Source organism: Thermobia domestica, chromosome 6 (genome assembly GCF_964235325.1).
Source record: "Thermobia domestica chromosome 6, izTheDome1.hap1.1, whole genome shotgun sequence".
NCBI classification, from domain to species: domain Eukaryota; kingdom Metazoa; phylum Arthropoda; class Insecta; order Zygentoma; family Lepismatidae; genus Thermobia; species Thermobia domestica.
This window is the reverse complement of record NC_137459.1, coordinates 198670736-198688578: the sequence shown is the minus strand read 5'-3', so window position 1 is coordinate 198688578 and position 17843 is coordinate 198670736. Positions and strand designations below refer to the sequence as shown.

General features: G+C 34.1%; 1 protein-coding gene across 10 annotated transcripts in view; it reads left to right on the top strand.

Annotated features, from left to right (window-relative positions):
- Window positions 1-17843, top strand: part of NfI (Nuclear factor I) — a 784932-nt gene that overhangs the window by 402074 nt on the left and 365015 nt on the right. For 5 of the 10 annotated variants that reach the window (XM_081762572.1, XM_081762577.1, XM_081762570.1 and 2 more), the window contains exon 1: window positions 10443-10595. The exons of 4 other annotated variants lie outside the window; for them this stretch is intronic. In XM_081762572.1, coding sequence (XP_081618698.1) covers window positions 10473-10595 — 123 coding nt within the window. In that variant the 5' untranslated portion in view covers window positions 10443-10472. Of the gene's footprint in view, window positions 1-10209; window positions 10363-10442; window positions 10596-17843 lie in introns of those variants that run through there. One more of the 10 variants, XM_081762575.1, reaches the window with a different exon arrangement.

Below are 17843 nucleotides of genomic sequence, written 5' to 3'. Positions count from 1 at the left end.
CTTTCTTTCTTATTTTTCTGTTTTAAAAGATTTATCTGCCTGGTTTTAATTCAGTTTAATCAGACAGACGAAGAGGGCTCATTAGTTAGTACCAATCCAGCTTTTCGCTTCTTTCAATCCTAAATTTCACATATTGAAAAGTACTGAAGCACAAACATGGTGGTTAGCATAATATCTTTTAATTTATGAAAACATGTGCCACACGCTGAAATAACTAAACTGTGAAATTGATGACATGATGATTGTTTATAATACCAGAATGATGTTTGTTTCTATAATTCTTGATACTTCCATTTGTTATTTCTGATTAAAATTTAGGGCACTTCCTTAGTTGCTGTTTTTTTTTTTTTTTTTTTCACTTAAAGTTTGGATAACAAGTGATGTAAGAAAACATAAATTAGTATCTTGGGACAGAAGGCTCAAATCTAGCACTTATTACGTGTGTGAGGTAAAGTAGTTCACTCATTGAATCAAGATTTACAGTATGGGTTGAGTGGTAGATTCACGTTTTGTCTCTAACGTTACATTTGACACTCAAGGTCTAACTTCACTGTATTTCTGTCCATAGGGTGAACATATAACAAATAGTTTATTACATACAAACCATTCTCTTAAATGGCTGTATTGATTTGATTTCTATTTAATCCCGAAATCAGCTGTTTTTCAGTGCATCCTTAGTATTTACTTGTACACAGGGCTTCTAATATTCAAAATTGAAGAGTTGATTGGTAATATGATATGCTTATGTGATTTATGTAACTCTGATTTTTTAACCCCTGAATTTATAACGGTAAAAAAGAAAGTGCAAAGCACTGGTTTGCTTTCTTGGTCAGCTGCCAGTACGTTTAAAAATACCTCTGGGCCAATTAGAGACAGAACGTGATTCTACCATAACCACAAGAATTGTGTGAAACAGGCTGTGCATTGCGTCAGTTCAAAGATTGTTGTAGAGATGTATGAATGTCGTAGAGAACTATAATCTTTGAAGCGGCGTCTTTTAGGTTTAAATATGAAGTTCAAACGTCAATCCAAAACCCTCTTTGGGCGATTATGCATGTGGTTCTCCATTGTTTTGAGCATCAAATTTAACATTCCTTCAGAAAAGTTTGCTATAGGAGAAAATAATGTGAAAACTTGGCCTTGGCTAAATATAACACGAGCTTTAGTATGTTCTGCTTCCAACCAGACTCAATGGAAATTATTTTGCATTTTCTTCTTATTTCTTTGGTGGTGATTCACTACCAGCCTGGCTCTGTATGGATGCAATGGGCACTAGTATTGCTGATCGTAAAGCTATACTGGAAGAAGCAACCTTTGGTTTTACTTCCTATGAATGTTTCTTCTACCACAATATCATTCTGTTATGTATTCTAAAGCAGGAGAATAAATGAACATGAAATTTGTATCTAAGAGTTTAAGAACTGTAGAGTTCGCTCTAACTTGAGAATCGAGCACCAAATATAGCTGTCAATCTGAAATTTGAAACCTCACATTTTTAACTCATCACATTACTTACAATGTCTTTATACAGGATGAACCACTTAAAGTGACCCCGCCTTATAATTTCTAAACTAATTGACAGAAATAGCTAAAATTTTGCACCAAACAACTATCGAAAGGGGGAGAGAGTTTGACATATTTGACAGTATCACCAGATTAACAGTGTTGTCACCTCCGTATAAAGTTTCATTTTTCCAAATAGCACTACGTCAGGTTATATTTCAAATCTGCCTGTAAAACGAAACTAAAATACCATAACTTTTATTCAGTACTCCAACTAAGGATGTTACAGTATCACGAATATCAAAATTTCAGGGGGTTCTACAACAGTAGTAAAGCATTTTAGATGAACGAGACGATACACATCGAAAGTAACTTAGTATTGAATATTATGATCATGATATGACGCATTTCAGATAAATAGGAACAAAGTTACAAGAAATTGAAAATTTATTTTCAACGAACTTAAAAGATCCGTTACTGAATTCTCTATGTCAGTGTGTCTGTCTGTCTATTATTTCCGATTTTTTTTTTTAATTTTGAGTCATCCATTCGATAGAGCATCAAAAATTATCTGAGAAAGTGATAGAAGTTTTCGGATCACTCTTACCGTTCCCGAGATATTGGCCAAAAATGTCCAATTTGGAGAGATTTAAGGAGCCATATCTTGGGAACCATAAGATATAAAGAGATGACATTGACGTTGATCAATACCTAAGAGGATGTTGAACATTTTGGTATCAAATACTACTCGGTGGCCGCTGTTTAACTGGTCACTGGTTGGCCAGCGGTCACCAGTTAATATTGGTACCAAAATATTTACCATCCTCTTACGTATTGATCAACATCAATATCATCTATCTATGACTTACCGTTCCCGAGATATTGGCCAAAAATAGTTCCGATTTCGGGAGATTTAAGGAGTAATATCTCGGGAACCGTAAATCATAGAGAGATGGTACTTTACGATTTTTTGCGAAAAACAGAAGAAGGTGCGGATAAAAGATTTACTTTTAGATGTACGAACAATCACAGTTATCCTTCCCACTCCATCTCTCCATTCTTTTAAAGTTCGTTCTGGCAATACTCTTGGGACATTCCCAACTGGTTTTATTGTCTAAAGAATTGGATGATTTTCAACTGACAAAACAATCATAATGCCATTTACATAAATTTGCGTTCTCAAACCATTCCGGAGATATGATGAACATTGATAGAGTATGCAACACTGTTTAAAACTAGAAATTTGTAGGGAGTGTTTAAAATTTTCGTTTCTTTCTTTTGCATCTACATATACCATTACAGCGATAATATTTGGTTACAATAATTTTAAGCAATGTTGCAGACATTTTCTATGAGGAAAAATATCTCCATAAAATTGTTCAGTAAATGTAAAATAGAAAGTGTCCAAATAAACCCCCGGGCAACGTTTCACATTCGACTGAGCATCCAGGAAAGTGTTTATGGTCAAGTGACGCAACAGTTAGTAATAGGCGTCTATGCATAACAGATTAGGTTTTAATGCGTGGTGTTTCACTGTAGTGATAGGAAAATGTATATCGGTGATTGAAAACTTGTCCCGCGATGACGAACGCTCTGCGATTAAATTCTTGTCAACAGAAGGATGTTAGTCTAGTGAAAATCAGAGGAGAATGAGTGTAGTTTATGAAGAGAACAGTATATCGAAGACAGTTGTAAAGAAATTGGCACGAATGTTCCAGAAAGGTGGATAACACATGGAAGATTTTCCATGCCCAGGCCAGGCACATGTCACAATCGGTTATAACCTCGTAGTGAGAGTTGACACTGCTGTACGCGAAGATTGGCGGAAAGGTGTTACGTACTTTGGCCATGAAATTTGCTGTTTCGCGCTGTACAATCTATACTATCACGTAGAAGAATATACAGTATCATAAAGTGTGTACAGAATGGATTCTGCAAGTTCTTAATGCTGATCCAAAGCATCTCCGCATGGACGCCTATCTGCAGCGCCTGTGTTGATATGGGGTCGCGATAGCTCAGTGGTAGATCGTTTACCTCTGCTGCATTGGGTCCATGGTTGAATAAGTAACAGTTGCGACAAGCGACAATTGCGATTACGTGAAAAAGTGACACACTTGCGATCATTTTATTTCAAAGGTAATTTTAAAAATACGAATTGCGACAATTTCTACTACGTTTTTAGTCATCTTATAAATTTGTGTCAGATTTAGAATTAATATTTCATATCTAGGCTAAAAGGTAGCCGAAGACAGTTGAGTGAGAATCTTGCTTACGTAAAAGTATATGTCAAATTGATACATAACTAAGAGGATTATGGTTTCACAATGTTTGTTGTGTGTTTTGCTTACAAAAGCAAATACTTTAATCTGATTGGTGAAGCTGTCAATAGGTGGCCAACAGAATTACAGTATTTATGAACTCTTGACTACAAAATGCGGTGATTCTCGACTCATTGTTATGACTTGCTTAAGTTAGATGTGTGGAATTTGTTATATCAACTCTTCATTAAAATTAAGGGAAATACTTATTTAATCACTTTCGAGGGGGGTGCGGTGGCTCAGTGGTAGAGCCTTCACCTCCGGTGCTTGGGGTCCTTGGTTCGATCCCAGCTCGCATCGTATGGACTTTGTGGTGGACAAACACCGGGCTCGTGGGTATTCTCGGGGTCCTCCCGTTTACTACCACTTTCTTCATTCCACCATTTCATTCATTTCTCATCATCACTGTCTCCTTTAGCCTAACCGGCATAACCGTGGGACGTAAAAGTAAAAATTTCTTTTCATTTTTTTAAAAATTACTTTCGAAGATTCTGCAACTGTAAGGATAGGAGGAGGAGGAATATATACGATTATATGTAATAGTAACCGCGATTCATTGAAAATTCAGGCCATATTAATGCATCTAGAAACTTGAGATTTGGACAGATATTCCTTTTGTCATACAAGAGAAGTGAATAATAAAGTTTTACTATTAAAAAAAACACGCTAAAGAAGGTAAAGAGAACTCAAATGTTTTGTCTAGAATATAGTACCGCATAATCCATGAAGTGATCTTGATCTTCAGCACATAAATTTGTCATTAAAAATAAACGGACACGTGTCTCAGCCGTTTCAAAAATTCCCGTTTTAACAGGAAAGAGGGATTTTTAAAATTATTTTTCACTCCGCATTGAAAACCATGTTTGTTGGCTGTTGTTTGTGATCGCACCAAGAGAAAATGACTGAAAACGTTGAAATGAATTTTGGAACATTCTTAGTATCTATCTTGAGCTAGGTTTCAGTCATCACTTTGATTAAAGGGCGTATCCGGAAGGAGTTTGGGGGTTCAAAATCAATACAAAAATTAGAGTATCTTATGAGCCCCTAAATCAAGAAGATGAAAATCTTTAGATAAGTTCCTCATTAAAAATAGACGGGCAGGTGGCCCAACATTTTCTAAAATTCCGTTTTTTCAGGCGGAAGATGTAACTTCTATATATTTTGCTGCTCTGGAATAAACGTTTTCTGTTGTTTCTGATCGTATCACTGAAAACAGCAAAGTTAGTTTCCGTATCAAGATTTATATCATATCGCATTGATTAAGATGCGTGTTCTAAACGGATAAGAATAAAGTATTTTGTGTTTTTTCTTTAATAATTATAATTTCATTGAAATGTGTATAATAAAGAAGGGCTTCAAAGGTGCTGCGAACTCTTCTGTTTATTTTTGCTTGAAACTAAAATTATTTGCATGAACTCACAATACTTTTCTTTTTTGCTTTTGTTTTAGTGTAGAAGCTATTACTGATTTTTGTAGAAAAGTTTTATATTAACACTTACGCTACATGTTTTTCTCAAACAAATGTATGGAAAATGTAAAAATAATCAGAGGGGTATCATAAATTTCAATGCCGTATACAGATACAGATTGACTGTAATTTTCATTCTAAAAACCGCCACTTAAAAGAAAAATCATCTCACAATTATTATGAAGTCAAATTGTAATAGCATCACCTTTGTTGAGCAAAGGACGACGAAGACTTAAGTTTAGATTAACTGCTATGCTAGGTAGATGAATTTAATCAGTCACTTATAAATGTTCGTATTGTGTATCTATAGAAAATAATCATATTAATCTTTAAGAAAAGAAGAACCTCAATAACTTATAAAGTGTCATACTAAATTGCAACGAAGTCCCTTAGAACTCTCAAATAAACTTACCTAATAATAATACGCATGGAAGAGTACAATTTCTTTTATTTTCAAAAGTACTGATGGATATGATAAGTAAATCACCAGTGTAGAGCATGTGTTCAACCTACAATAGACTAGGGAGGGGAACACGCAATATAATGCAGACTGCCTTAGAGTGTTTAAAAGTGAAATTGTAATTATTACCAAAGGTGAATACCGTAATTGGGTACAGTACCTGTTATATTCTATTTTAATTAATTAATAACATTTGAAGGATTTCATCATTAGAGTTAAATTAATATATTTGGAAACTTGGTGTTCGTGAAAATATCCAATTGCGGAATTAATTAAAATCTTCCGATGCAAATACCTCAGTTCTTCATTTTGCTTACACTTTCTTCTTTCTACCGATCAATTCAGTTTCAATTAATTGCCATTAAAACTATCTAGATTACTTAAATTAAGAACAGTTAATGCATGCTCCGAAACCTGACCCCCCCTCTCTCTCTCTTAAAAAAACTAGTATCCATTGTTTCTATTATTTTCAAAGGTATTTTAAGAATTAATGATTTATTAGTAATTGTATCAGCATTGTGTGATGCAGTGTAATTAATTCGGAATTAGTGTGCTTAAAATATTTTCGGTTATTTATTTAATGTTGGCTGTGGTCATTGAAAAGGGATCGATATATTGAATCTCTTTTCTCTACTTGATTACGTTTATAGTGTTATGTTTCAAGGACTTTTTAGTTACTCTCATTTGTAAGATATAGAAATAATAAAATAAAATAAATATTTTTAAAAACATGCTTTCTTTAAAATAAAATAAAGCAAATCATGCTAAAAAGTGAAGAATAATAATTCTGTTTCATATGTATATATAACAAAAATATGTTTATGCATGACTGAAAAGAAAAGCAAATTCTTCAATCAGAAAACCTAGGTATAATGTTGCTATTTTAACATTTTTGTTTTATTATTTATATAAATTAAAGTTTACTCACACATAATATTACATGAGAATAGAATAATCTATAAATTGGTTGTATGTAAGAGCGATCCCTATGCTTCGTCCTAGTCGGGCATAAATATTTTATTTAAGTAATTTTCTTAATAAAAGTTTTTTTATTTACTTTTTAAAGTCATAATTAAAGTACATTTCTATGATAGTAGAATTTTGCTTGTTTTCTTTCCTACGTGCTTAACAAAACACGATGTCTTTCCTCGCTATGGGCTATCTGAGGAAGAGATACAAAATCACATAAAAAGGAGTTTGCATGACAAAATGAAGTGGAGTGGGACTAAGAGTATAAAAGCACTAGGCGCTCTAAGTAGTTTGCTAGAGTCCTTTATAATCATTGCACTTAGTGCTTTTATAGTCTTAGACCCATTTCTTTATTTTACTCCCACAAATCTCCTTATTTGTATATTTTATAAAATCATTAATTGTATTATTTTTAACTCTATTTATTTACTATTTTTTGTAATAAGATGTTTTCATGTTCAATCAGTTCTTCAAATCTTCCCATAGGCCACAATCTGAAATGTAATATTGCCTGATTGAATATGATATATCCTTTATGTTGTACTGTACATGCCAACTCTGGAGCATTTTTGGTTGCATAACAATTGGATATAGTAGGGAATAGCTATAACTAAATAAAACATAGGAATATATAACTGGAATATTGTATTGTCATCTGACTTATATCGGAGCGAAACTGTATTGTTGACGTTGGGTAAAGAATCAAGGTTGCAAGATTTGAAGACATGATCGAACCACTGTAAAAAAGCATGTAAAAAGTAAATACCCTCTCAGATACTAGAAGCTTCACAGCGAAACAAACTAAGGATTGAATTACTGGCGATTCCAACAAGACTAAAATAAAGATCTTTAACTTCTGACGGTTATGATGTGTTAAAGACTGGCAATAGTGAATTATAATGAAACAAAACGTTACACAGTGTTTTTATTTACCGATATTTATGATGTCATAAGTAAATTGGAATTTATAGGAAGTAGTCTATCTTTTGAAAGCATTTATAAAGTTTTCTAGTCTTGACCACAAGATGAGACGAGAAAATCTCATTTCTCGTCTCGTTATTTTGTAAAACTCTTGTCTCGATCCTGGAAGAATAATTTCTCGTCTCTCTTAATTGACGGAAAACTTTTTATCATCTCGTCTCGAACATTCTCTCGTCTCGTTTTGTAAATTTAGGTACGAAATTTATGCCCTGATTTAAAACGAAAATCGTTTGGAAGTGATCATAATTTTTCTGATCCACAGCAAATCAACGATGGGTCTGATATATCAACATTTAAACCATATATATTATTGGAGTATAACGTGTAATAACTTGCATATCTTTAAACGTTGATAATTTTAATTCATTGTGTTCGTACTATCACTGTCAATTTATAATTTTTTTTCTTTTTAAAATACTATACCATAAATCATGTAACACTAAAACTGTATTTGAGATCTAAGACTTCGGGGAAGTTGTGTTGCGCACGAGACTCGAGAAATTTCTCGCCTAGTCTTGACCTTGAAAATGCACTTCTTATCTCGAGTCTTATTATAGTGTCACAATCGGAAACGTTATTCACAAAAATCTCCTTGACGTTATACTATACCTACCAACTCCAGGACAACTTTGGTTGCATAATAGAGTAGGATGTATAATTGAAAATAATAATATCTTAGAATATAAGGGAAAAAACAAGAAATGTCACAAAACTGTTTTTTCGAAAAAAACGACGTTTTAATATTGAAAACCACGTACAAAATGATTAGGGTTAGTTAAATCTTTTGCCGCTTTCCTTGGACATTTCTACATCTACGCACGCATAGCATATACAGTTAAACAGTACCAAGAGTCATCAACAGATAGGGCAAATCATTCATTAAAGCACACACATTGGAAATTCCTTGTTTTTTTCCCTTACCCTTCATATATAGTTGGAACATTCTATCGTCACCCTGCTTATCTCGCTGTGCAAAATGCTATCGTTGTATGACGTTGGAAAATGAGGTATATCAAGGTTGCAAGATTTGAAGACATGATTGAACAATTGTAAGTTTGAAAAAAAAAAGCATGTAAAAAGTAAGTACCCTCTCAGAAACCGGAAACTTAAAAACGAAACAAAATAAAATCGTATCGAGAAACCAGAATTGGGAAAAGACGAAAAATGTCTCGACTCATGGATAACACTAATTAGTTCATGTGTTAAGGTGAAGGCTCCCATTCTGTATTTTGTTTTTTAATATAAAATACTGGTAAGGTCTTCACTACGGGCATCTTCACTATTTTGAATTTTATCGAATAACTGACAGTTAATTAATATATATATATATATATATATATATATATATATATATATATATATATATATATATATATATATATATATATAGAAAGTATTTGCAGAATGCAATTAAATAAATTAATAACTGGTTCCGAATCTTTTCTCATAGACCAGGTATCTACACTAGGTGTACAGTTCATGCCGTCATAATTGTTAGGCATCTAAATATCAGCACTATACGAAGAACTTTGCAAGCAAAATTAGCTTATTTTATACAATTTCGCAAACACTATCTGCCATACTTTGTAAAAATCTTTTGCTTCTCACTATAAGTTACTCATTAAAGTATTTTTTAAAAGTGGAAAAAACATCATTAATGGTGTCTCACAAATTTTTGCCTTATAGAGTACTCTGCAACTTAAAAATCAGAAAAGGAATACCCTTGTTATAAAAACTAAGTTATTCGAATGCCAAGATGATAATTGTACGTACTATTATGACGTGAAAAGTAAAATTTAAAATAGGGAAATGATAGTTGAAATATCTCTTAAGCAAATTTTCGTACGTAATATTTACGTCATTTCATCTTAGAATCAAACCTAATTAAGTAACTGTATTGTGGCTTACGTTCATAGCAATTTAGTTTGAAACGAAATTTGCTGAGATATTATTGCTGAAGCACTAGTCTTAAACACATGTTGCTAGTATTAGATATTGTTCGAAACATTCATCACCTTATTGCACAACATGGCATACAAGTATTCCCATAATATCCATGTGATGCAACGTGAGTGTGTCGTTTTAAAGTGTATTGTTTTTCTTTGTTTACATACTTGTATAAAGGAGAAAGCTGAAAGGAGGGGGATGCAGCTGTTACTTCCTCTTAAAATGTAAGCTGTAAATCTTATTACAACTGGAGACAAAACTATTCAAGAAGCCTATAATATTAGAGGAAGAGGGGATTCACAAGAGAATCTGTTCTGTGTATTTGTAAATAATAAATGAACGTCGTAAGTAGAAGATAATAGTAGCCGAGAGCACGCATATGAAGCTTCGTTCTTTCCTCGAAGCGGCAGCGGAACATCTGAGAAGCCGCGAGGGTATGTTTGGTGATGCATTTTATGTTTACGTATATCCAAAGTTTTTCTGAGACATTTTTGTTTTCAGGATTTAAGACTCGACAAGTAGCGAAACTCTCCGAGATATACCGAAGAGAGACGAGACAGTGGTGGTGGCAGTTGTGGTGTACTGTGGCTTGACGTGGTGTGGACTGGTGTGTGTAGCTGTGTGCATGTGTGTGGACGGAAGAGCTGGCGGAGTGTTTCCCCGTGGGCCGGTCTCGTTGCCCGCAGCCGGCCGGATGGAGCAGCCCTACAGTCATGGTAAGAGAGAAGCTCGCCACGTGTTGGTAGCAGTGACCGTGTTTTCCGCCCCGCCCCTGTTCCGCTGTCCCCACCCCGCTGCTGTGGGCGCGCGTAGCGGCGGTCAGCTGATGGCAGTGTGGTGGCAGGCAGCTTGGGAGCAGGTGGTGATCATGTTTATCCCGGATACACTGCGGAGCTGCATGGTAGAGCCCGACGTGTCGACTTACCTACAGGCGCCTTCCTCAGGCCAGGTGGATTTTTATTCTCTCTTCTTATGTAACATAACAACAGTGTTAATTTAGTGATTCGACAAATGTGTGAATTTTGCCCGCGAAGAAATATCAGTGAAGAGCGATTACGTTGTTTTCTTACTCGCGTTTATGTTAATGTGAATACATGTGCGGATTTAATATTACGAACTGTTATCTTAACCTCTCTTTATAATTCTGTCGTTCTAAAATCGCTTATTATTTATAGATGAGTGCTAGAATAATTAGAAAAATAAAGAAAACAAACGTGTCTTAAGCGTGTTTATTAACCGAGCACGAGGTGAGATTGTTGTGTTGTGTTAAGTGCGGGGAGGATCACGTGATCGGTAGGCGTGGCTTCTTCTGATTGGCATGTGGACGGAGCACACGGTGTATCGCGGGAATTGCGATGCCAAATTTCTTTCGCGACTGAATCTGTGTCCAAAAAGAAAAAATCTTTTAAATTGAAAGAAAGCTTTTAGTTGTTCCAACGCGAGCAAGAAACATTGAATAAAAAGCGTGAGATGTCGCAGTTGGACAGTCTTAAGAGAAGATAATTTTCAAGTTGCTCGTTACGTGTCAAAGTTGTTTAAGTGTGTTAAACAACTTTATTTTCTAAGTGTGTGATGTGAGACTTGAAGCTGTTTCACAATAATTTGAAAATATTACTGTGGGGATTATTTTAATATTTTATACTTTCGAAATTGTTTCTTAATGCTTGTTCTAAATCCTTATCTTTTAAAGATGTATTCTGTTTCATTTGTTTCTGAAATTTATATTTTTGCCTGCTTTTTGCCCTAACATTGCAGGCAGATTTTTTCTTTTAAAAAATGCGTGTGGGGGTTGGTTTGAATTGAGGTATGCTTGCGTTGCTTCTGTTTACTCTTCGTACCAAGTTCGTTCTTTCGTTCTTCTATTTGTGTGACGTATAAATTTCGAAGCACGTCACGCAGTGGTAGAGGAATTCACAGAGACCCGATATTTATAGCATGGACGGGTCAGCCGGCTTCCATTTGTAGCAGTTCTCTTCTACTATCTTGTGAATCTTTCCTTTACTTGTAATCACCCGCGTTGCGTAGAAGTTGATCGTGGTTGGCGATCGTTATTTCATCTTATTCTAAGAGCTTGTGATAACCTACCATTTCGTTACTAATTCTTAACTAGATTGAAGTTCAATGTCTTCGCTAGCAATTAACGAAATAATAATTACCTAACGTTTGGAATGAGTGTGTAGAGTTCGATTCCAGACCGTCATGCCATATGGATACATTTGTGCGCGGTGTTTGTCATAGTACACCATTTATGCCACTTCACCATTCGCCAAACATTCAATATTACTTGTGTTTCTTAAACTCATGGAATGTACTCGGTATAAATACTGAACGCTGAGCTGCATGCATCAGTACGCCTAAAGATATTGAGATCGTGGTCTGCAATAGATTTGAGACAAAACGGAAGTGACATAAATTACTAATTATGCTTAAAAAAGAAGAAGAAGGAATTTTAAAATATCTCGATATTTATGTTCTCTTCCAATTATGTACTGAATGCCTTCTAACTTGTTTAAAATTGCCAGTCAGAAAGGATAGTTTAAACATTATTGATACTTTAATTCTTACGAACTGTGGCCCCGTCTAATCAAGAGGTTCCTAAGAGCATTAATCACTTGCTCTGTAAACTCAGAACGGCAGATTCAATCAGCCACTATTTGACAAAATAATTGAAAGTGACAATCATACATGTTTGTTCTTCGTTTACTTCCATTATAAAATGAAGAAAAAGAGTTTTGAACTCAGCAGTAGTATATTAATATTTACTACTGCATGATACTTTATCTTTTGTAGATATGGATAGAGCACGAATAGGGTACTTTACATCCCACTAATTGTTGAAAACAATTGGAGAACAGCGGAGAGTTTGGAAGAGGCCGGTAGATAACGTTCCTGTGGCGGACTCCCGAGAGACGATTTACGCGTTCCTATTTTCATTGCCGAACACATACAGTATAGCCTTGGCCAACTTTTAACGACTTCATATATTATTGTTTATTTACCGTAATCCTAATTGCGTAGACATACTGTTTAATGTTGCGGAACAAGTAAAAGGGTTATATATATATATATTTTTTTTTGTGTGTGTGTGTGTCATTTGTCCGTAGTTTTTGCTTTCTGTGTTTGTTTGTGAGTAAACTCAGCCTGTTTTGAAAGCGTGGTATTACGAATATTAGTTTCAAATGAAATATTTTGTGGAAAATGTGACTGTCATCCCAGTACATTTCGTACTGACTTTAATTCATGATTTCAACAATATGTTTGTCCTGTCATGGGTGAATAATATTCTTTCAACGCTCAATTGTTGCAGCCAATATCGAGATGCCTTCTTCTAAATTTTCTTGTTTCCTCACGTCCGAGGGAGCTGTTTAATTAGAGCGTTACATACTTTTTATTGTAAACCTTGTTTCCAAACACAGTGAATGCAATTCTTGAAATTTAGCTTAGCTCGTTGAAAAGGTTGTGAATAAAACTTCCTTCCACAGTACACCAATTTATTGCTATTTATTTAAGAGTAGAAACAAAAGTTTGATTTTAAAAATAGAGCAATACAAATACATGGAGCTAAACATATCCGCGTTTTTAGAATTTTCATGCAAATTCATATAAAAATAGGCTCATAAATTGGCATACATTGACATTGATGCATGATTCGTAAAGAATGATCTTCCTGTAATTAAATTGCCTGATATTTTCAACCCGTAGTTTTTGAATGAAAGAAAACCATTTTCGGGCTTCTCTATTCCAAACCCCGCACGAAATGCATTAGGTGATAAACCGAAGCACTGATGTATCTCATCAGATATATTCATTGCGTACGAGTACAATTTGTAAAATAATAATATAAGAGCATCCTTTGCTTCATTGACAGTTGCTGTTCTTTTTTTTAAGTAATTAATTTTGCAACGTAATATTTACATACCTTTAATATGTAATTTGTTATTTGCATTTCTAGAAATATTCTCAACACTTATTGAATATTAACTTGTGTTTTACATTGACTAAAATACTAATCAGTGGCGGATCTATCCCAGGGACGGGATTAGGCCCCCAGTTTTTTTTTTGAGAGAAAATAATTTAAGCTATTATATATTTTTGAAAGTATATAGTAAACTCATGATATACCTGTCATAGTCTGGGTTCTGGCTGTCCTCCCAGTTTTTACCTTCTAGATTCTCCGCTGATTTTAAATATATTACTCCGAAAAGTTTGGAGAAATGCCGTATTATATTACTTTAATTATAATAGGGACACGTCAGTCTGTGCATCGTGGTATCCTGAATTGTTATACGTCCCGCTAGTTCCTAATAATAAACAATCGCGCTAATGTTGATACGTGCACTATCAGTTGCCTGCGTAACGCTAATAGATGTTGCTAAGTGTGAGATTATTTTATATAGCGGAAACGTTGAATAATTGCATAAAAATAAAACGTGGAGTTTAGGGTGGTTATTGAGTAAACTATAAATACATTTCTCAAACGTAAACAATTAGGACCTTATGCAGAGTCGTTTTGACGTATGATTAGTGTCATACTAAATGCCTGACTACTCCAAGAAACATATACTAATCAAATACTTTAGTATGGCACTAATTACACGTCAGAACGACTCTGCACAAGGCCCTTAGTTTTTAATTAAGCACCATGTTAACATATTGTATAGTGAGCCTAAGATTCGGACACAACTATTAGTTTATGATATCACAAATTACATGAAGCACACACTCTTGTGTTCTTGAGTATTATAACAGTTTTATGTAGCTGTCCAATGCTAATATTTTGCATATCCTTCGATTCCTTTTCTTCTTCAATCCTTCTAGATATATTGCGGAAAAGAGAACGATATAAGTCTGTGCTAAAACCATAATACCAAATATATACAAGACAGTTGCTCTCCCTAACTGTATTTTGTTATTAAAAAACTTCTTCTCTTCTCCCTCTCCCCGACTTTTTTTTAATATGCCATAAGTTCTGTATAGGATTAAGATCTGATGAGTTGATCTTCAAGGGTTGATCAAAAGAGGTAAGGATTTGCTGAGAAGAAAATATTAACATGTTTTTAGCCAATTAGTGTTGGAAGTTTACAATTTGGTTTTTTATCTAGACACAAATTTTAGGATTAAATATAAAGCACCTTGCAGAGAAGCATAAATTCAGAAAAAAATCACATGTTTAGAACGCAGAATTAGTGCAGTTGCATGGATAATGAACAAAAGAAGATTAAAATCGCATATCTTTTTTCGATGAAAGAGAAATATGTCTTTGCATGAAATGATAGTGGAGTAAAACAGTGAATGAGAAAAGGCAAAGAACCATAATAAATATGTGTTTTGTGACCTCCCTTCCTTTTTTCCCGCAGAAAACTCGGAAAATGTTCAGATTCCTCATATCTAAAGTGTAGGTAGAACATAAATATGTTGTTGTTCCATTGATTGCATGAAATACATTGATACTTCTAAATCATAAGGTGATTTTTGCAATTAATAGTTATTTTACAACGTTAAATTTCAATTGCTTTTAGTATTAGATTACCATCTTCATGCTTTCGATCTTGCTCCGTAAGCATTTGATTTTAGGAAGTAAATATTCAGAGATACTGATGGCCTTCCGAGTTGCTAATCATTAATTCAATAGAGATCTCCTATTTTGAACAAACAGAAAAGAAAGAGGAAAAAGGATTTCGAAAACAAACCACAGTTAATGGAAGCAATAGTATGTAGTTTGGGTAACAGCATAGATACTGTCACATGCTGCGGTATTGTTCACAGGATGTCTAAAAGGATTGAAGTTGTTGGAAATATAGTTAAATGTGGCAAGTTCTGGGAAAGTGTTTCTTTTACATTTGTGAAGTACATAGAAGAATGTGTATTTCGAAAAAAAAATGCGTTATAATGGACAATACTTTTTAAAGGGTACGACAGTTAACATTTGTGAGTGTAAAATGCGTATAGGTAATATTCAAATAAGTGTTCGAGAATATTTGTAGAGATTAAAACGTCAAACTTCCTGTTAACAACACGATAGCTGCGTCGCTACATGTAAAATTAGGCGTAAAATATGGAAATTGTCAAGAAAACAGAAGATGCAACTCTTTGTATCTGTTTTTATACAATAATTAAACTAATATGTAAATTTGAAAGCGAAGTTTAATATGGAAATAATTGTTTGAGGTAAAATTCAAACTTTTCCAATCGTCAATATCGTGATCGGAGGGTTCTTCGCGTCAAACTTATGGTGTCTTAACAGAAAGTTCGTCAAAATGTTGTTACAGCCGAACAAGTGAAGCCTTAAATAAAAATTAAAATAGTTGAGTCCGGTACACATATGACAGAAACTAGTGGGTTAGCAGTTTATCCTTTTTACGGTGTGATTTTATTATTACTGTACTTCTTTGATTTTCAGAATCATATTTATTTTCTCATTTCTTAGTGATATCTATCCATTTACATTCTAAAAAAATACGATTTTATTTAATGTCTTGGTACCACTATTTATGGTGCAAACATTTACTTCAAATTTTATGGTTTACATCTTTTTGTTTGGCTTATAATTTCCGGTAACTATCTGGTAGCAAGTATTTACGGTATTTAGTTATTAAATAGAATAACATTTGTTATCTGTGTACGAAGTAGCACATTGTTAAAGGATTAGCGTCTAGTACTAAGAATGTTCATTTTCTCAATGTTAGAGTTCGTGCTCTTTAGGTCGTGTTACACAACCACTTTCTTTATGCCCAGTAATTACTTATATAGGCACTCCATTATAAGGGCTATTCCTGTATATTGAAAATTGTTCACCGCAGTTCTAGGTTCGTCCATTATTCGTGGATCGTATGGTTTAAAGATTCGTATATATTAGGTTAATTATTTTGAGGAGGAGAGGGAACTTTGATCTTTGTGTGCTAACTATTAAAAATAGTCAAAACACACACACACAAAACCAATTCATTATTATTATTATTATTATTATTATTATTATTATTATTATTATTATTATTATTATTATTATTGTTTACTTTCAAGCAGCGGTAGGATTTTAAAAATATATAATCAGCATCAAAAGATGTAGATTTGAACGAATTTACGTGTTTTATGGTCGTCACATGCCGGAAAGGTGATGTTTTGATTCTATCTGTCTGGTGGTCCGTTCATTCTAACGTATATGAACGCGTCTAGATGTTAACGTTTGCGTACCACATTTTAAACTTAAGTTTTCAGCAGATTCTCCAAGGGATTTGAATTTTCGCCCTACACCCAAATTACTCGATATACGGAAAGATCTCGCTGCCGAAACATCGCCTCCCAAAATCCCGCGGACCAAATCTCGCATGGCCAAAACCTCATGTGCTAAAATATCGCGTGGTCAAATCTCGTGTAGCAAAAATCTTACCTGCCCAAATCTCGTACGGACAAACTTCGTCATAACAATGTATAAGTTTCTGTAGTCAAAATAGTAATAGTAAAAAAGAAGAATCCGATAATGCTTAATTTTGACACTAAGCAAAAAAAAAAAAAAGTTTCGAAATGAATGGATATATATAATCATAAAATAAACCCAAATTAGGATAAATCTGTCGAATCTATTTTATTTAATTTAATTTATTTTTTTTTTTTACTAGAATGAACATAACTCCACCGAAGACTCAAAGTTTTTGCAAAAAGGAAAAAAAAATCTAGCATTTCACGAATCCATATACTAAAGTTAAAAAGTTGCAACTCTGTCTATAAACTCATTATTTAAAATAAGTTGAAACGTTTTCTAGCGTTTTCGACAATTGAAACTTCAAGGGACGACAGTTTTTGTAGCTTTTTTTTTTTCACATTCAAATCGACTTGTCTGTCATGATCATTTAAATACAGCTGAACCATTTGTAATGAATTTTCTGTCTGCTGTAGTGTACTCAGAAGTGTTTTTTAAAATCCGGAACGTGGCCATAGATGCCGAAAGCCTAGAAATCTAATTTATAAATCCTAAATTGAAGAAAGGAGAAGTTTTCTGTGCTAAATACGTTTGAATTCAAAATTATTCCTGACGGTTATGAAGAGGTAAAATAGCATGTTAGGAACATGTTGAGGGTGGGAATGTATACTCTCATCCGTATCTGAGCGTGACCAGGGGGATGCTCCCGTGTCCGCATCTGAAAGTGTATAGGAGGGTACTGCCTGTGTCCGTATCTGGGAGTGTCCAGGGGAATACGGC